This window comes from Brachyhypopomus gauderio, chromosome 11 (genome assembly GCF_052324685.1).
Source record: "Brachyhypopomus gauderio isolate BG-103 chromosome 11, BGAUD_0.2, whole genome shotgun sequence".
In the NCBI taxonomy this organism is placed as follows: Eukaryota; Metazoa; Chordata; class Actinopteri; order Gymnotiformes; family Hypopomidae; genus Brachyhypopomus; species Brachyhypopomus gauderio.
In genome coordinates, this window is record NC_135221.1 from 13,636,638 (window position 1) to 13,657,093 (window position 20,456).

At 45.8% G+C, this 20,456-nt stretch overlaps 3 protein-coding genes across 4 annotated transcripts in view; all 3 read right to left on the reverse strand.

Moving 5' to 3' along the window:
* Positions 1 to 5,285, reverse strand: part of ppfibp2b (PPFIA binding protein 2b) — a 39,923-nt gene extending 34,638 nt beyond the window's left edge. Inside the window, 1 exon segment of the mRNA XM_077022152.1 lies at positions 5,117 to 5,285. The gene's annotated coding sequence lies outside the window, so the exon portion shown is untranslated.
* A 427-nt stretch (positions 5,286 to 5,712) lies between these two features.
* On the reverse strand, positions 5,713 to 7,922 carry olfml1 (olfactomedin-like 1). Its single transcript, XM_077022954.1, has 3 exons — positions 7,511 to 7,922; positions 6,953 to 7,238; positions 5,713 to 6,716 (listed from the first exon to the last, which is right to left on the reverse strand). The coding sequence occupies exons 1-3, from the start codon at positions 7,634 to 7,636 to the stop codon at positions 5,929 to 5,931; spliced, it is 1,200 nt and encodes a 399-aa protein (XP_076879069.1). The 5' UTR covers positions 7,637 to 7,922; the 3' UTR covers positions 5,713 to 5,928.
* Positions 7,923 to 16,172: 8,250 nt separating this feature from the next.
* syt9b (synaptotagmin IXb) overlaps positions 16,173 to 20,456 on the reverse strand; it is a 45,792-nt gene continuing 41,508 nt past the window's right edge. Inside the window, exons 5-7 of one of the 2 annotated variants that reach the window (XM_077022154.1) lie at positions 20,269 to 20,440; positions 18,519 to 18,648; positions 16,173 to 16,954 (exon numbers count right to left, since the gene is read on the reverse strand). In XM_077022154.1, coding sequence (XP_076878269.1) covers positions 16,883 to 16,954; positions 18,519 to 18,648; positions 20,269 to 20,440 — 374 coding nt within the window. In that variant the 3' untranslated portion in view covers positions 16,173 to 16,882. The remainder of the gene's footprint in view (positions 16,955 to 18,518; positions 18,649 to 20,268; positions 20,441 to 20,456) is intronic. The other variant, XM_077022153.1, reaches the window with a different exon arrangement.

Consider the following 20,456-nt stretch of genomic DNA (forward strand, 5'->3'; position numbering starts at 1 on the left):
CCATCAGCCTCAGCACGCACGCACACACACAGCCTCAGCACACACACACACACACACACACACCCATCAGCCTCAGCACGCACGCACACACACACACCCATCAGCCTCAGCACGCACGCACACACACAGCCTCAGCACACACACACACACACACACACCCATCAGCCTCAGCACGCACGCACACACCCATCAGCCTCAGCACATCTCCCAATCAGCAGAATAAAATGTGGCAAATAATACATTTTCCCGTTCTCTTAGGGAGGACAGTCAGGAGCTAACGAGGGCCTGTGGTGATCTGGCCAATACCCTCTCCCTCTCCCTCTCTCCCTCTCTCTCTCTCTCTCACACACACACACACACACACACACACACACACACACACACACACTCATCCATCAGCCTCAGCACACACACGCACACACCCATCAGCCTCAGCACATCTCCCAATCAGCAGAATAAAATGTGGCAAATAATACATTTTCCCGTTCTCTTAGGGAGGACAGTCAGGAGCTAACGAGGGCCTGTGGCGATCTGGCCAATACCTTCTCTCTCTCTCTCTCTCTCTCTCTCTCTCTCTCTCACATACACACACACACACACACACACACACACACAAGCCAAGCAAAACCTCCATCCTTGAAACGTCAGGTTAATCAACCTTCAACTCCAAGACTAGGTCCAAACAAGCAAATACAGATATCTTTAGCTCTCTGGGTTCTGGATGTGCCAATCCATCGGTGAGAGGCAGAGAACTACAGGGAGACACCAGACCTGCTCAACAGTGGAGGTTTGTGTAGCTTCAATCCTGTCAGGCTGTTTGGAACACTCGAAGGCATTTCCTAAAAAATACACTTCCCACACTAGAACGCTGAACTTTCCAGCACACAATATTCACTGTCTAGCCAGACCACCACAGGGAGAAACCCTGATGGAGTGTCTCACCGTTGCAGCTCTGATCTCCATTCATCTGTAGATCCAGCTGATTCGTACGTCTCAACATCTCCGGCTCCTTCGGGTTCACTTTTCTGGGAACTTTTTTTTTGGACTAAAACACATCAAGGTCACCCAGAGTGCTGGAAACTGTTGTGATCAACTGTAAGAGGTGCACTGTGTGCCTTTCTACAGTACCAACGCTGCACAGATCCACACTGGTTTGCAGTGGCAAGAGCATGTTGCATGCTGAGACTGGACGGTTGGGGAAGAAATGGGGGTGACAAGTCTACTCACTGTAAAGCACTTCAGTTTGAAACATTCTAAACATAATTTGGTCATTTGCAGTTTTGAGCACAGATGGAACTTTATTCCTGTGTTCTAGGAAGTGAATATTAATTTCACCTGATCATGCACCCTTATCCATTACGAAGCTCTTTTCACTTCTGTTAGACATGTCGATAGATGAGAGAGAGAGAGAGAGAGAGAGAGAGAGAGAGAGAGAGAGAGAGAGATTGTTTTCTTCACACTAACGATGTGCTGCCTGGTCATTGATGCAGTTCCAGGCCTTCATGCTGTTTAGTTCAAACACAAGTCACAGCAGCTGAGAAATGAGTAAGAAAAGCCTACTAATGAAGGACAGTGTGGACATGGTGTACTGCTAATGAAGGACAGTGTGGACATGGTGCACTACTAGTGAAGGACAGTGTGGACGTGGTGCACTACTAGTGAAGGACAGTGTGGACGTGGTGCACTACTAGTGAAGGACAGTGTGGACGTGGTGCACTACTAGTGAAGGACAGTGTGGACGTGGTGCACTACTAGTGAAGGACAGTGTGGACGTGGTGCACTACTAGTGAAGGACAGTGTGGACGTGGTGCACTACTAGTGAAGGACAGTGTGGACGTGGTGCACTGCTAATGAAGGACAGTGTGGACGTGGTGCACTGCTAATGAAGTACAGTGTGGACGTGGTGCACTGCTAATGAAGGACAGTGTGGACGTGGTGTACTGCTAATGAAGGACAGTGTGGACGTGGTGTACTGCTAATGAAGGACAGTGTGGATATGGTGTAGAAGTCCTTAGAAACCTCCCCATAGACATGAGGCTGCAGTGTCCAGTGGGCTAGACCACCACAAAGCAGGATACTTACTTCACTTGTAAGTACTTTTGCATTTAAACCTGGATTAAGCACTGGCACTGCACCGTTTTAACTACATTACTGTAATGCACTGGAAATGACAGTTTGCTTAAGTACTGCTTGGTTAATCTCCTCTTTCCTCAGCCAGTTCTCAGGGAGGCCCACTTCACATCTGCAGGCGTTCAGCACTCCTGATAACCTGGCCCGGGGTGCAGGGAGCTGGTGGAGACCAGGCCGTGTAAAGGCCACTAGGGACTGGGTTGGGAAACCCTGATTAAATCTGTGCTTAGGTTTACAGACAGTGAATATAACTGATAAGAGGTCAATTTGAGGTCAGTGTGCAAAGACAAAAGACTCGGATGACTCAGACTATTTTTTTAATAGTCTGACTTTAACAAAAAGAAGTTATTTAACTGAGTCTACTGAGAACTAGTGAGTGAATTGCAAAATATAGTCCCTGGAACTGAGACCTCTCAAACATGGGAACACTGCATCTATAAGGGTGAAACTCAAACAAGTCCTTCAAACTACACTCTAATCATTACCACAGAGGGCTTGAGTAATCACTGAAAAGGCTTTTGCCCCACTAACACACACCCCCCCCCCCCCCCCATGATGAAGCCTGACAAAAACATGAAGCTGCTGAGAGAGCCAAACACAGAAACGATCGGCTACAGCGTTGAACCCTGAAGGCCCCTCGCAGGCATCCAGAACGTCAGGGTCACACAGCAGGACGAGAGTGATGACCTTGACCTGCTCCCGTCAGCCAAAGGTCACGCCACAGACAGGTAAAACATGGGCCACACACAGCAGCACCAATCAGGTTAGAGACTGTTACAGATGTGTTCCATTCCCAGCAGCCTTTGCAGTGTCTCCTCACTGAAGTGGGTCTTCCAGAAGATGAACACATCTAAAGGCTTTGAGCTGCCTTTTTTTTAACAATGCATTTTTTGGGGTGGGTTAAAGTTTGATGGTTCGTATTATTAGGCAACCTCGCGGTACTTTCCTCCAAACAGTTCACAGTCTTGAAGCCTGTGCCCACTGCCAGAACAAACCGCAGTGCATCTCAATTGGACGTGTAGCAAACATTCGTGAACATTGCTTGTGATTTTTCATACATCCTAGATTTCCTTTGCAGAGAGCATGACTGGACAGGAGAGGTCCGCGGCCCGGAGCAGAGGTGAACCCATAGTGGACTGACCTGCGCCCAGATCACCAAGGCCTGACCTGCTCCCAGATCACTATGCCCTATCTGGTCTAGAGCCAAATGCAAAGGCCCTTCAGAGGAGAATTGCAGGTGCACTGGAGTGTGTGTGTGTGTGTGTGTGTGCGCGCGTATGTGTGTGTGTGTGTGTGTGCATGTGTGTGTGGGGTTGGGGGTCTAGGACTGCTCAGACATACTCAGCAACTAATCAGAACCAACATACCATCACTCAGCATAGGTTACTGGGGCACGCGTGTCTAATGCTACTGTAATGCTAGCCTTACAGCCTCAAAGGGGATATACTGTAGCCCATAGCAGCAGGTGTGGCCTCTAAACTGACAAAGTAACTGAACCCCATTAACATGGGGTAAGATTTTGCTATTGTGAATAGTTGAAAGCTTACGCTGGTTCAACTTACACAACCGAGATATTTGGCTACTCGTACAAATTTCTTTCGGTTTTATTGTGAACATCAACGCATAGAAAACCAGAACAACACGGTTGTTGAAAAAACAACACCCTGCTGGGAGACTGTTAAATCATCATACAGGGAGAGCTTAATTAAAGTTATTACAAAAACACGCAGAGGGCTCTCTAAAAATAAACAAAAAAAATTATATACATATATTTCATTATCCTTGCCCTGGAAAGTTTGCACTAAAATGTTAATTTCCTCCACCCTATACATGTTAGCTGATCTAAGTGTCTATCAATCCGACCTATCTATAAAGTTATTCCATTGATTAATGAGTGATTTTCCAGTCTAAATATATGTCCAGAAACCAACCACATTTCAGAACTTGCAAATGCATGAACTCAAATTATTCTATACATTTTACTAAAATTATGCCTTTAAAGATTGAAAATGCAAGTTGCCATTTCAAAGGCAAGTTGCCAAAATAATAAGTTTTTGAACTTCCGTGGAGCTGTGGGGGTCGAGTTCTCCAGAGGCCGTTTCCCCGAGTAACACGGGACGAGCCACAAAGCCAAAGAGCAGAAATAAAACTGCTTTCTCCATGTGTCACTGCGCCTGATCTTCAGAAACTGCTTTGTTGTTACCCCATATTACCAAGTGAGATTTCCACTGCGGGGCAACAGAACAACGGCCTGTTCCACCCGCTCCTCTTCCCCGTGGGCAGTTGAACACAGTTTAACGGTGATGAACAGCGTGTCCTACTGCAGGCGCACCTGCCATAAAGCCACACATCACCTCGTGAGAGACAATAAAACAAACAAAAACACTTCGCCCAAGAAAATCAGGCTTCCAGTCGCTCATTACAGTGATTGATTGCATTAGTCAGTCACTGAACAGATCAGATTAAATCAAATCAACCCGCGTAATCTTCCTCTTACTGATGATGATGATGATGATGCTCTCATAACTCACGGGGCAGTACGGTTTGGGCGTGTGTTAGTCAACATGCCCAAACGTGGCCAAAGGTTTAAATGAATTAAAGTCGGCAAGCTGCTTCAAAATTCAACATTGAGAGCAGAATTCCTCATTTACGCGCTCGTACCGTGCGAGTCTGACACGTTTGGATCGTACGGAACCAAAAGCAGCAATAACTCCTAACAGGGAGCAACAAGGAGGCGCAAGACCACAGACGTTAGAATGCCAAGCACGACACTTGTACTCTTCCAACACACTGCAGGTTTACAGCAGGAAAACGCAACTATACACAAAGACCTGGAAGAGGACAAGTCATTTCAGCCTACGGCACAACCTTAAATCTCCAACTGGCCCCAGATGTACAACAGTGCGTGACACAGTTGTTAAACACGCAAAACGTCAAGTTGTGTAAGATGGTTCACCAAGAATCTAATACAACTCAGGGTACCTACCAACGTGCTGGACCCGACCGCGCCTGCGAACTTTACAACTTCCACCAACTCTAGTCCCAGAGATACGAATGGATGTTTTTTTCAGTTTATACGTTATTAGTCGTCACGCATTACCAGATTTCTCCACTGGGAACAACATCACCGTCCTGTGTTCACCCAAAGTTTAGTGTATTATTCTCATCCGTCATGTGATTTTAGGGGCGTGTCGCGCCGACAATGTCAAACATACTGCGTTATTTATTTGTTTTTTTTGCATAAAATGTGTACATTGGTTTGTAAATTATGAACCTGCCGAAGTAACAGTTATTTTAATTATTATGTACATTTATAAAGTCTCTTAAAGCATAATGTAAAAAGACATAATGTTAGTCTTTCTATATCTATACACCGTCTGCGATTTTGCACGATCGCTATGTTAAGTGTGCACTACATCAACGGAGGGTGCAGAGCAACGATTTGAGTGAACAGTTATAGCGCCATCTGCCGCGATCTCAGGGATCCGCAGGTTGCTGTGTTACTAATGAAGGTTCAGCAATTTCAAAGAGAGCGAGAGAAACCAATTCAATACCAAACGCTATACCGATATTGTTCAGAAATTCTATTTTATTAACCATATAGAATACCTGCCATATATACCCACAAATATACTGTGAGTGCTGCATGATAAATTCTGCATGAAATCATGACCCCACAGTAAAAATTGCATCAAACTTTAAAATGTGTGTATCGTTACACCTGTAATGGCTACCTGTTACAAAAATGGGGTTAGCAGACTCCTGCTTGGTTAGTTATAATACCCAGTTCATGCTAGCTTAAGTGGCTGGTAACTTCTTCTTCATGTCCAACTTGTAGATGGTCTGGTAGCCATCATCCCAAGCGTAGAGTTGCTTGTCTTTGGGATGGTAGCGTAGACCCGAGTGGCTGGTGTAGCGCTTCGGGAAGAAAATAATAGGAATATCCTCAATTAAGGTGGTGTCGTGGACGTCAAACAGGCACTGGATGCTAGAGTGCCCCCCAGTGGGGGAGTTGTAGACCACGTATAGAGTGCCGCAGATAAAGAAGGCTCCTTCAGCATGGCCACTCTTGCAGCTAGTGTCCCACGTGTGCTCCAGGGCTAGGCTGCCCGCGTCCAGCTTGTTGATCACCAGGTTCCCCCTGAAGTCCGGGTCTGCGTAGACAGCCCAGAGCCCCATCTCGTCCACGGCCAGGTCCAGGAGGGTGTGAGGGTTGAGGGCGTAGGCAGGCATGCGGCCCGCGCCGGGCAGTAACGTGCGGTCAGCCACCGTGCCGTTGGACAGGTGCACCTTCAGAACTTCGCTGCGCGTGTCCGCGCGGTGGTAGTAGGCGAAGTCTCCGTACACCACAGGGCCCGTTCCCTGCCAGGGCAGAGCCAGAGCGATGGTGCGGCCCGGCCCTGAGGAGCTGGAGCTGGTGAAGGTCTTCAGGGACGTGAACTCCAGCACCGTGCTGTTCCTCTCGCCACTGAAGAGGTAAATCTTGGAGGAGCCTTCACTCGGGTCCTTCATCCAGGAGCCGACCACATTGCCTGACTTCTTTACTATTTTCTGGGACTTTATGCCAGCAAGCTCAGTACTGCATTCTGAAAAAAAAGATATAAGATCAGGAATTTAAGTTACTCAACTAGTGAGTTCAACTAGACGGTGTTCTGTATTACTCAAGGGAAAATCTTATTTCTCTTCTCATTTATTGTATGTTAAGAGACATAATGGTAACTTCACATGTAATTACGATATATGATAATATTATGATAATATACCTAAAAGTGCTCCCAGACACCTACACTACCATGAGATCTTACGTTATGGTATTATTTACCTTTGCTCTGTTCAGTCATGGTGTTCCTCTTCAGCTGGACTTCTTTGACCTGTTGTTCCACCACATGTTCTTCTATATCCACATTGGATGAGTCAGGTATTTTATTCTGCAGGTATTCGACGTCTCTTTCCACACGGTCGACCCGCATGGCTAGGTTATCCACATTACCTTCAACCTCTGACCTTAGTGTGCTCATGCTGCGTAGCTGGCCCCTCACCTCAGCTGTCATGTCATACACCTTCTGGTTGAACCTCTGGAGGTCTTGATCACATCTGACCAGACGTTCCTATCACAACACCATAAGTCACAATGTGCTTTAATTCTGCATTGTTACTTGACAGTTTTCTTAAGTGCACAATGCACCTGTACATGAAATAGAAAAGGAATGGAAGTTATTGAATGCATTTTAAGAAATAAAGACGCTTCAAAATCCTTGGGAAGCATTTCACCTTGTGAAGTATTCAAAGCTCAAACAAAGCGCAAACAAAATTGTGTTCTCAGAGACAGAACTGGCTCTGACTAACCAAACATGCCTCTGCAGTCGTGTGTGTCTCTTACCTCCAGCTCATGTAGCCGTGTCTGAAAATACTGCATCATAGCGAAGTCCCTGGGGGTCGTCTCAGAACGTCCAGGGCCCAAAGCCAGCAGCAGAATGGTCAACAGCTTCCAAAGCATCCTGCACATCCACTGCTTTTTAAAAACCACTTTCAGAAGCTCTGCTAATTACCAAAGGTTCTCCGCCGTCCAAGTGCAGTCGGGATCGTTCCAAAGGCATCTGGTTGGTCGTTATTCCCTGCCACGAATTTCCTGGGCCTGGATCAGAATCTCAAAGCGAGGCAGGCCCTCACAGGCAGTGTGTGAGTTTGGAGTCCTAATAACCTCCAGATGTCCTGACACGTCCTCTCTTGGATTTATCACCATGGATCATCACGCTCCTGAATGAGGTGAGGACTGTGCATCTGTCCTGCTTCAAAACCTCAAACCGGGGGAATTTAATACGTTTGATATGCTGAGCAAGAGAGAGTCAGAGGCTCATTTTGTATTAAGGAAGAATGGTAGCAAAAGAGGAGGACCTTTGGCTGAGAACATTAAGAGAGGGAGAAGTGTTATTCTGCCAGCCACCCTCGTGAAGCCTGCACCTGGCTACGACACACAACCTTTCTGGAAAAATAGATTACAGGTTTTTAAAACTGTCTGTACCGAGAGCTTAGGGAACGCCAGCCGAACTGTGCTGAACCTCTTTGAAAACACTTTAACCTGAGGTTTGTTTCTTAAACTTCAAACTTTTTTTTCTCAAGAGATTTTTTCACAGTAGAGACTTCTGTATTTGTTTTAGAAATCCTCACCATCAGTGCTATGCAAGTTGAAAATGGCATCTTTTAAACCCTGTGTCCACTCCAGCGATGGTGTAACCTCGTGTCCACTCCAGTGATGGTGTAACCCCGTGTTCACTCCAGCGGTGGTGTAACCCCGTGTCCACTCCAGCGGTGGTGTAACCCCGTGTCCACTCCAGTGATGGTGTAACCCCGTGTCCACTCCAGTGATGGTGTAACCCCGTGTTCACTCCAGCGGTGGTGTAACCCCGTGTCCACTCCAGTGAGGGTGTAACCCCGTGTCCACTCCAGTGATGGTGTAACCCCGTGTTCACTCCAGCGGTGGTGTAACCCCGTGTCCACTCCAGTGATGGTGTAACCCCGTGTCCACTCCAGTGATGGTGTAACCCCGTGTTCACTCCAGCGGTGGTGTAACCCCGTGTCCACCCCAGCGATGGTGTAACCCCGTGTCCACTCCAGCGGTGGTGTAACCCCGTGTCCACCCCAGCGATGGTGTAACCCCGTGTCCACTCCAGCGGTGGTGTAACCCCGCGTCCACCCCAGCGATGGTGTAACCCCGTGTCCACTCCAGTGATGGTGTAACCCCGTGTCCACCCCAGCGGTGGTGTAACCCCGTGTCCACACCAGCGGTGGTGTAACCCCGCGTCCACCCCAGCGATGGTGTAACCCCGTGTCCACCCCAGCGATGGTGTAACCCCGTGTCCACCCCAGCGATGGTGTAACCCCGTGTCCACTCCAGCGGTGGTGTAACCCCGTGTCCACACCAGCGGTGGTGTAACCCCGTGTCCACTCCAGCGGTGGTGTAACCCCGTGTCCACACCAGCGGTAGTGTAACCCCGTGTCCACACCAGCGATGGTATAACCCCGTGTCCATTCAGACACTGGAATCTTGTGTTGTGTAGTCATATGCTCTTATGCTGACCCTGGGTCTTGATTAACTGCCTAATTGGTCTAACAATTAAATACTGCTGCATTTCTGTGATGTTAAACTGGAATTTGAAATATTTCAAAAGTGACATATCTGTTATAGCCTGCAATGCAGTGGATGACTACATTGTGAAATGAAGCTTTGAACTGGATGGCAGCATTTGTTATTGCTTGAACATTAGTGCTTTGGGAAGAATTCCACTCACATTAGCGTTTTCATTTACTAAATGTACCACAAAACAAACGTGTCTCTATGCAGGCCATATGAAATATGGTGATAACCTGCCCACAACCATCTATAAAGCATTGCTAAAAAAAGTTTGAATTCTCTACTATAGTAGGTGTGTTTTTTGAAGGCAGCTCCATGACCCTGTAGCATTTCATGTGACAAATGATACAGAATAATGATCAAGAGTGACAGTGTTGAAAAACCGTGTTGACAGTGTTTGATGCTGGTCATGAAAATATCAACAATATAAAATACCATTCTTGTAATCCATTAAATGGTCTAATCACATTTGTAATGAATAATATTGACCACAATGTTGATGTGATCCTCTAGAAAAGTTCCAGAAATGTCAGCATTGCTGATCTGAATAAGTGTGTAGAGTACAGAGCAGAGCAGTTTCACAAAGTATATTGCCATAGCAACTAACCTCCACTCATTCTGAGCTCAGATTCTGGTATGGAGTTTGCTAAGTTTTGTTGAACTACAGTTTAACTAAAGATCTGGGTTAGTACCAAAACATACATGCCAGAATAACCTAAAGATGTTTATGAGATTTTCACCACAGCTTTATTTTGAAGATGACCACCACTGGTAACTTGCACTGGAGATGTAGTTACACTCAAAGCCGAGTTTGATCCTTAACCTCACTTGACCTCACAAAGCGACTTAGTCAGCAGTTATAATCATTCTAACCAGTAGAGGGCAGTATATTGTAAAACCAACCCATAAAAAAACTATTCCCAAAACAACACTAAGCAACTGCGAGTAAACTGAAGAGGCCTCTCAAGCATCACCACATGGAAGCACTCTGGTGGAGCGTGCGCACACACACACACACACACACACACACACACACACACACACACACACACACACACACACACACACTTTCAGAAGTGAACTCTGACATCACATCTCAGTGCTGAGCTCTCAAAGGCCCTCATGCTTACAATGGTAAGGAGTGGTGATGTAATCAAGTCCCAGTATCACACGGCTGGGGCCCACAGGAGAGTAGAGTGTGACACTGCCTTTTAGGGCTTGATCTTAATGCTTCCTGATGCGATGGCCTTCTCTACCTCTCCTTCCCTCTCTCTGGCTCCGGTGGAGAGTCTCTCTAATGGGCACAGTCCTCCGCACAGAAGATGTGTTGCAGTAATATGAAGTGATGTGAGATAATGGATTATGCATGTGACTTTCTCAATACAAAGGAAGAAATGAATATGAAGAGGGTGCAGTGCAGTGCACATGTGGGTAGTGCATCCTGAGGCGAGGACCAACCACCGTCTCCATCAGTTTAGGACACTGCATATAGAGAATCTTCTTCTCTGAGCTCCTTCACATTTGCATGTCCTCTCATCTTCAGCTTCTTCGGGATTCCCTGACATTTTTCTCTCACAGATTTTGAGGTTTTAGCAGGAACCTTCACAGTCATTATTTATGACTCCCAGACCGTCATCTCCTTGACTCGTGGGAAAACGAGAGGTCCGTATGGTGCCGTGCGGGTACTGAACGTCTCACTCTGGGTCTCGTGATTTGCTTTTCGCGGCTGCTAATTTTGGAATTTTCCATTAGTCAGAACCAACACACCTGCACTGTGAATTGATCAACTGTCTCCTGTGTTGTAATGGGAGGAGGAGAGAACAGACAAACACCAAATCACAATCTTCAGTCTGCGAATGAAGGCAGCAACAAAGAGCTGTTTTAAAGCATCAGGACATCACATCATGATGTCTCTTGTATTTGCCCCCTTGTGGGGTGGGGCAACCATCACCAAAGCCAAGCCCAAGCTTGTAGGGTTGCTGCAAGTCTTTCAACGTGCTCAAGGAGGCAGTGATTCACGGAGGGGTTTAGGGGTTTTACAGCTGACGTGTGCTATCTTTCTCATACTTCACCAGCACGTGCATCCATTCTGTAATGGGGGAACAGGGAACATGGGAACATGCTGCAATCATGCCTTACTAATGATCATTTCTACTTGAGTTAATGCAACCAAAGAGTTGTCTGACTTAACCCTGTCTTAAAGTTGTCATAATATTGACCATGTTATTTACATCTCTTAATCGACCTGGTTGTTATGTTGTCTGCTTTGTTGTCTGATTGTTATGTTGTCTTGTTGTTATGCTGTCTGGATATTATCTTGTCTGCTTGTTTCTTGTTTGCTAACCCTAACCCTAACCCTAACCCTAACCCATCTCCTTGCATGAACAGAATTGCCTACGTCGTTCTCTTCGAACCGGAGCTGTGAGAAAACATTAGGACATCAGGACAGTGTGCATTAGAGGCATTGGATGTGACTGTCTGAGGGTTGGTCTCTAGTTACCGAACATCATTCTGACCTTTGTTTCATTATGAAGACTAAAACGTCCAGTCTTTGGTAACGTCACTTAAATTTTTGGATCAGGGAATGCTAGAGCTATGTTTAAGTTTAGAATTTATGAACTATAGTTTACAGATAAGCGGAGACCTCTACAAGCCACAAGGATAACAAACATTGTGTGTGTGTGAGTGTGTGTGTGTGTGTGAGTGTGTGTGTGTGCATGTGGATGTACAGGATGTACAGATAGTTTGTGAGTTTGAGTGCGAGAGTTAGCTGCTAAGAGCAGGTATTGGCTAACTGTGAGCAAGTGGATTTCCCTGATGGTAGATCTGGATAAGTGCAGGACTAAGTGATGCTTGCTAACAGCAGAGGCCTAATATCCCATAATCCCCCCCTGCCGGGTTGTAAATCGTAGGTGCGCAGAACCAAGCCTGTCTTATCGCTCTCCAACGGGGGGCAAGAGATTGCGGGGGCCATGTTTTCTTGCCGAACTGTAATGAGCAGCGTGTCGAGCGCAGCCATGATGGGCCATTAAAAAAATGTGGAGAATGAGAGGGAAAGGCACGAGGCCCCAGATCGCAACTCACCTCCTCACGAAAACACACAGAATGCCGAAACTCTCGTTGGGAAGCTGAACATAAAAACAGTATCTCTGTATGAGCTGGAAGCAGGAACATTTTGGGGTAAAGTGCGTGTGTGTAGGAACGCGAACATTGTTTGCAGAAGGTGCACACACACACACACACACACACACACACACACACACACACACACACACACACACACACACATGCACTTTGTGTTCTCTCCTTCCTCCTTGATGTAAATGACTGTTACGGTGAATCACGGTCTTAGCTGTCCGCTAAACAATAATAGTGATTACTCCATGCTATAACGACGACAGGAAGACAGGAATCCTGAATTTAGACTCGATTATTAGCATGTCAATGTTTCTCGTGCTACTCAAGCTCAATTATTAGCATATCAATGTTTCTCATACTAGTCAGACTCATAATAGTAACACAAAGGTATAGAGTGGAGAAGGTGCAAACAAGATTATATTACGTGAATTGATCTAATTTGAATCTGCAATGGTTTGTCTGTAGAAATGTACATTATAGACACACCTTAATTATCTGCTTCTTAGATGTTAGGACTAATCAACCAAGCCCAGAAAAGAGTGAAGCAGTGAAGACCTGCTTCTGCTCTGACCTGCTCTGACTAAACACTTAGCACTTTTGTAAGTCGCTCTGGATAAGAGCGTCTGCTAAATGCCGTAAATGTAAATGTAAATGTAAATGTAAGACCTTTTGGAGAAAAATGAAAATTAATTGCAGGTTCAGACCTGTCTGTGTCAAGAAACAGCAGTGTTTGTGTTGAGATGACGGGCTTTGTGGCATAATCATTTGCCACTCAAATGTCTGTCTATATCAAATGTCTGTCTATATCAAATGTCTGTCTTTCTTGTTGAAGCAGTTCTGTTAATGTCCTGTCAATGTTGTAGTCCTCTCAGTAAACCTGTCAGACCACTCAGTAAATCTGAGAGCCATCTCAGTAAACCTGTCAGTCATGTCACTGATGCAGACATCCCAGTAAACTTGTCAGTCCTCTCAGTAAACCTGTCAGTTATCTCAGTAAACCTGTCACCTGCCTTCATGCAAATGTTTGTTCAACATGGCAACACCCAGAAGTCACCAACACAAACATAGCTACCTGCTGTTAGATATTTGTCAGCTAAGAGTCTCACTGAAAAGCTCACAATAGTTGATCCAGCAAACATAGTTGTAGGCCTACAGCTGAGGTTATTTCCCCCTATGCTATTCCACTCCCTATATGCTTAACCTGTTGCTACTATGAAGATCTAATCGTGTGACGTTTACTTCCTCAGAAATGAAATAATGATTTGGCAATTGCATATTGAAAGAGAAAATGACTCAAACCAGCATTATTTCTTAACTGGAAAATTGACTGATTAGCACACGCTCTGACCCTGTTAGCAAGTGTAAGGAAAGAAAGATAAAGGTTTTTAAGTAGGACACTGAGGATAAGGGCATGTTGTTTGCAGAGGAGACCTGAGAAAGGTTTCTCTGACCCCTGCTGTCTCAGCTAGCTGGGCTAGAATATAAGCTGCACCGAGCTCAAGTAAAGCGCCAGGTACAGTTCCGCTACCAGTCCTAGAATACATCAGCGAACTGCAATCCAAACACATGCATGTTTTATGAACGTGATCAGCAGAACTAGGACTCGTCAGAGAAGGATTAAGGGATTAAGTGTAAAGAATAATAGATTCCATACAGACTGTAATGGCGGGAAGGATACGGGCCAGCAGAGACAGGAATACGCTAGCATAATTGAAACATTTTGCACAAATGGGACTTAAATCTGCTCCCTTCAGCAAGCAGTTCTAATGCTCCCCCAGCTGTCGAGGCGTCAGGCTTGCCAAGAGAGCAGGACTCACAGCAGCCTTCTATACAGCCAGGATGGCGGCTCTCTGCTTTGATGCTTGGCATCAGAGGAAAGGACACACTTCTCTCCCACAAGGGAGCTCACCGCTTAACCTGGCTGGTGTCACTTCGGAGGTGAAGTGAGCTGCTGGGAAATGTAACAGACAAGTGCAGGAGTCACAGTGTCTTACGTCCCAGCGCTAGAGAGATATAGGACTGCAATCTGACTACAGGTGTACTTCTTTAACCTACGATCTGGCTAATATTTAGGAGTCATAAAGTGCTCCCTTCGTTGTAAGCCATCTTAATTTAATTAAAGTTCACAGTAAAGGATGTGAGAGTTTACATTTACAATTCTCTACACCTGCCAAGTGTGCCAAGTGTATACAGACTCGTTATCTCCACCCGTGGGTTTCATGGTAGAAACTACTAATATTTATTTTATGTGCTTCCCACTTTCTTTCAGTTGCCATCGGTTTCAGAGCCCAGCAGAAGTTGGAGGGATTCCTATCAATGTGGCAACATTCTTGATATTCTTTGAACTGGGCATTAATTATAGATTGCAAAGGAATCAGAAGGATATGATACCAAGCAGCTGCTATAGGAAGCAGTTTGTCCAGTTAACTGACACAAAGGGCATCAGACAGGCATCAGACAGTCTCAGCCTGTTTGTGGAAACCTAAGCCCCTGCAGAGTTTACTGCAAATCCCAATGTCACACACCCGGATACTCCCAAACACTGTGATTAGCTAGATCAAACAGGTTAGATTAGGGCTGGATGACAACTCTCCGGGAGGGTGAGATGCAGCTTGTTAAATATGGCTGTAGATTTACATTTATGTCTCCTGAGATCTCTGGCACATTTGGGACTGTTTCAGTTTTCAGCTGTGCTTTAGGTTAACTATGGAATAAAAATAAACTGAAAAGAGACTAGGAAATTGGCTGTGTGGTGTGTCAGTAATATGGAGTAAATTCATAAGTATGCAAAACGAATAAAATCAAATGTAATGCATGAATTAGAAAAAGATGAGGCTGCTGTATAAAAATTGCACTAGTTATAAAAAGCATGAAAGCATTATAGAGTATTGCTGATTGTTATCAGTGAAGAGGAAGACAAATATAGCTGGAACTTGCTTTTGAACAGGTGTGTAGGAGGAGGGCGCTCAGAAACGATGAACGCTGCACTCCCACACAGCATTGTTCTGGAACGTTCCCCGCTTCTCTGTGGATTCTGACTGAAAGGCCTTTCACGTTGATGTGACCCCCCTGTCAATAAGCTGGATTAACCAGAGCTGCAGAGCTATTGCTCCCTGAAACCACCAGTGTGTCAGCGATATGGTTCAGCTGATTCAGTGTTCACACAGCCCGTGGACCTGTGCGGGGTCATTCTGTCACTAATGACTGTTTTGTTTCTATGTGTTAGCAAGCTGTAGAATCAGGTTCAGAGGTCAAGATTCATCGTAATTCATCCCTTGACTAAAAGACCCTCCATGTGGTCATGTGGTCCTACACATTTTACATATGAACGGTCCTGGGCATTGGACCCATGTGATGGTCATTCACATTCATGGCAGCGTGACTCATTATTAGCATATTATGATGGAAATGAGAATGGCAGAAACCTCACTGACAAGGTTTGGTTTGGTTTATTGAGACAAAATGAATGCCCAGAGGGGGAGTGTGTATGGTGCGGTGAACTGGCTATGATGTGTGATGAGACCTCCGCTCCTGTGGGATCTGTGCTAAATGCAGACCGTGGTCGTCCCCGGTGACAGATCCCCCTCCCTGCCACCATCAGATACCTCCCGCTGACGACGCACTGATGCGGCGCGTGATTGATGTTATTTTAAAGACGCTGTGGGTCGGAACACAAGCGGCCCCGCGTGTCACGAGACCCGTGTGCAGCACGACTTTGATTAAAGGCCCATCAGTCACCGTTGGTAACAGATTGCGCTTGTTCTTCTTTCCCAGGGTCCCCGTGTCATCTCTCTGCCCTCCGCTGATTCGAAGGTGACAGACGTCAGGTGTGTGGGGCTGGCGTCTGACATCACTTCACTCTCTCGTTCTCTGGACTGCGAGGGTAATTGAGTGGGCTGGTCTCAGCACTCGGAAGGTTAATGGACTCCACACCCCTGATCTATTTAGTGTCTTATAGAGCTCTGTCTGCGTTGGCCAGTTATATCTGAGTCATATCTGTGCTGGGTAGAACTGAAGTATTCTTTTTCCAGAGAGTTTGTTTAGATGTTTAGCAATCACGAACAACAACTATGATGATGTGCTTCTTGTGTATTTTCATATAGAATGGATTTTAGGCATTTTACACAGGAACAAAATTACACAAAAAGTCCATGCACTGCACTCCAAATATCAATGACTTTTTTACAGTGGGGTTATACAGACACATAAAACATGACCATGTCAAAAATACATACCTCTCAAATGAAGTTTAAAGAAAGACAGAACCATGTTCAATTTGTTCTATTTCTTTTTCGTGTTTTTTTTTCCTTTTCCATAATCAGAAGCTTATTCACACACAAAGTCATTTTCACATGCAGTATGACAGACATCATTTCCCATGTCCCAAGTCCTGTATGCGTGCTGAGTGTGTGAGCATGTTTTAAGTGAAACTGTTTAGCGTCTTCTCCCTCAGGGCGAGGCGGTGGAGCTGGGACACACCCGTCAGGGGGACGGAGGATTCTTGAGGGAGGTGCAGGAACCTTGACTCTCACCAGTGTTGACTTGACTGCTCCACTGGAAGAGAGAGGTGGGGTGGGGGGTGGAGAGAGTGTGGGTTAGTCCAGAGCCCAGGGCTGTCCCGCCAGGACGATCACATCCACACACTCCTCCGGATACGAACACAGACGAACCAGTCGAATTCCACTACATGCAAGGCAGGGGGAGAGGAGCTGAGATATCATTATCGACTCAGCGCTTTAACTCGATTTTTCGAAAGCGCTCTTTCACGGCAGGACGTTCCCACTGGGTGATATTTCACGATGATTTTAAATCATTTGTCACTCAGAAGCCACGCCCACAATAGCCCATCCTTCTCTTCCTCCCCTGAAGAAAGCAAATAGCCTCTGATTGAGTTTTCTTTCCTGACTTCACACCAGTTCCTCTTGGTCTTTCTTTCTTTGTTTCATCACGTTTTAGATAAATGCAGTTCAGTAAACCCCCCTCAATCCACCCCCTCCATGTTTTTACCCCACTTTCCCTCTCACATGCATAAATGGCTCCAAAACCATTTTTGACCAGTGGTGGATGTGAAGGTTCGTTCAGCGGGTCCAGAGAGAGTGTCTGGGAACCTGAGTGGCTGAGGTGGAGTTTCTGTGGCCATACGGCATCACCTCTATGCAGCTAATACAAAGTGGCAACACATGAAAAGCTCTAACGAGCTCTGAAAATATGAATGTGGTGTTCTGGAAACGCATCCTCACGGGCCTGTGCGGAGGCAAATGAGCCCAGACCTAAACACAGGCTGTAAAATCTGACTCAATTCATTCGCCTTCCGTGTGACCACAAGCGTGCATCTTTTTCTACTTTAATCTGAATTTCTACATTATCTCTCGTCTTTCTCATAGTTTTAGTTATTGTTCTGCATTTAATGTTGTCATAGCCGAGCTGCAAAGCAGATTTCTTCACTGGGGGGCAATGTTTCCTATGACTATGATAGTTATTGAGGCAAAGGAAATAACAGGATGTTGTTATACTAATAGACTTAATCAGAAACAGCGCATTTCCAGACCCTGCAGAGATTGTGCGTTGCCTTCCTGCTGTCAGAAAAAAAATCACAATTTCCTGTTTCAGAGCAAAAACTTCCAGCTCTGGTTCTGGAGAATTTTGTACCAAATCCAGACCAGCATCGCACGCCGTAAAGCTGTAATATTGCTCCTGTATTCTTCGATCGGCCTGTTTTCAAACCTAATCAAGTATATTGCGCTCTTTGATCTGCCTCACATCCAATCATATTCCAACACACAAATAAGCAGACGTTACTGGAGTCTTTGAGCAGCCTACGGTTGCATTATTGAGTGTAGGATGGTAAATTCTATTTCTTTTTGTTCATTTGGTTTTTCTTGGTTTGATGTTTTTTCTCTCTGATCTGATAAGACATCATTAGTAATTTACAAAAGATTAGTGCATGTGTCTGAGCACAAAATCAACAGACTTTGCCAAATAAATGACCGTCAGGCCTGGAGCTTCTTAGCTACCTCTGGCTTAGAGCTGCGAGGAAACAGATCAGAAAGGTTGCGTCCGCTGGGTGGTGTGCTGGTGTTACCTCAACCAGCGGGTGGAAGGAGTGTGTTAGTGTTACCTCCACCAGGGGGTGCCAGTGAGCGACTGGCTTGCGTGGGTATGACAGCATCTCGCTCCAGTGGTCACGGCCCAGGTGCTCTGCTGTGTGACCCACTCGGCATACGCCAATGATCTCATTATGACCTACGCTGTGGACGAGAGAAGACACATGTCTCAGTCACACGGAGCAATACAGGTGAAAGAAAGAAAAAAAAGTTCTGGTTCCAGTGATTGTTCTAAATGTATTGTATGGTTGTGTAAAAGATGAAGTTGCAAACAATTTACATGTTGACGTAAACTAAAAACTGCTCCAAGATCGGGATCCATAGTAGCTCAGAGTTTCTACTATGACTACGATGACATTCTGCACATGTAAACTAACCCTAACCCTAACTCTAACCCTAACCCTAACCCTAAGTCTGGCACTAGGAATCTAGTGTGATTCCAAGCAATGCCATTTGTGACAGGTCGCTTATGAGATGTCTGACCATGCTCTGATTTGGTGGGAAACGTAGTATGGGCCATTTCCTCTCTCCTCAACACACAGTCGTACCAGCCCGCAGCTGGCGAATGGTGGGTCAGGGAGTCAGAACTGAAGCAGGCAGTAACTTCCTCCCAGCGCCTGGACATGCAGCTACTGAGTGGGCAGGAGGTCAGGAAAATGACCCCAGCACACAGAAGGTGAATTAGGCTACAGCTCTTTATGATCCTCCTAAAGCAGCTACAGTCCTTTAAAAACAGAGCATCTCTAAGCACTTCCTGTTTATGTTGTTGTTTTTTTAATGGACTTGTATGTCCCAGGATGCATCATTATTGAGTTGATCTTGCTGGAAACCCAGTGTGCTACTTGCAGCAGCTTCTGACTGAGAAGGTAACGCGTGTGTGTCTCACCGGGCCAGCTGGGAGCCTGGCATGCCTGGAGGATGAGAGGGCAGCCATGTTTGGCACATTATGTGAGCTCATGAAATATTCACTCTTAACACCACTCAGAAGCTAAAACCTACTCTGCCTTTTCGTCCTCTTTCCATTTATCTCTCTCTGTATTTCTCTCCCTCTCTCTGCATCTCCGTCTGTCTGTTGTTCTGTACGTCTCTTTCTCCCTTTCCTCCACTTTGTTCTTCGTCCATCTTCTTTGACCCATTATCTCTTCATCTTTGTGAAAGTGGAAAATGCTCCCCGAAGCATTTTTACATGTGATATCAGTCTGTTCTTGTATGAAAACCAGGTCATTACTGTATTTCTCTTTCTGGAGATGCCAATAAAACCACCACAAACCCAATGTTCCTTCTAAAAGCACCACTGTTTCTAAATGGCTTTTTGCCTTTTTCCGCTAACATGTGACAGCTCCTGTTCAACGGTCTTAATACAGCAGACACGTGTACACGTGACATCGGACGTCAGACACCACTGAACATACACTCAGGAATGGGGGTGTTGTAAAGGTAAAGGGAGAGGTCAGCTTTCAGGGATGAAACAGTGCCATAGTTCTTTGTTCCATCACATTCCAGTGTGGTTTTTGAGTGTGTCCATGAAGAGCCAACCACACTTTGAGGAAGACAGGAAGATATGTACTGGCCACACTGTGTGTCTTCCGTCCCACTCTTCCTGAATCCTAATCAATACCAGATTTCCACTGGAACCAGTAATTCACCCATGTCAAAATAACACCTCAGTTCAGCCCTAGTCCTGAAGTACTTGCATCAAAACCGAGAAGAGGAAAAGATGGATTTCAGAGCAGTGGGCGAAGGGCACAGAGAAGCATCGCTCACCGATCATAGTCCATGACGGCAATTAAGAGACTTATTTGGTCTATGTTCTCAGGAGGGACGTCGAAGACGATGGCTTCGTTGTAGCTGGGGTTAAGTGTGTTCCGCTTCGTTGATGTTTTCCTCTTCTTCAGTCTCCGTCCGTCACACATGAGCGACACCTTCACATATGGATCTGAAACGAGCCGCAA

Bases quoted from the DNA above. Each gene is read 5' to 3' on its own strand.
- olfml1 (XM_077022954.1), bottom strand. From the start codon at position 7,636: ATGTGCAGGATGCTTTGGAAGCTGTTGACCATTCTGCTGCTGGCTTTG. The intron at 7,239-7,510 runs GTAAGAGACACA...GTGTTGTGATAG, and splicing joins CACGGCTACATGAGCTGGAG to GAACGTCTGGTCAGATGTGA. The intron at 6,717-6,952 runs GTAAATAATACC...CTTTTTTTTCAG, and splicing joins CATGACTGAACAGAGCAAAG to AATGCAGTACTGAGCTTGCT.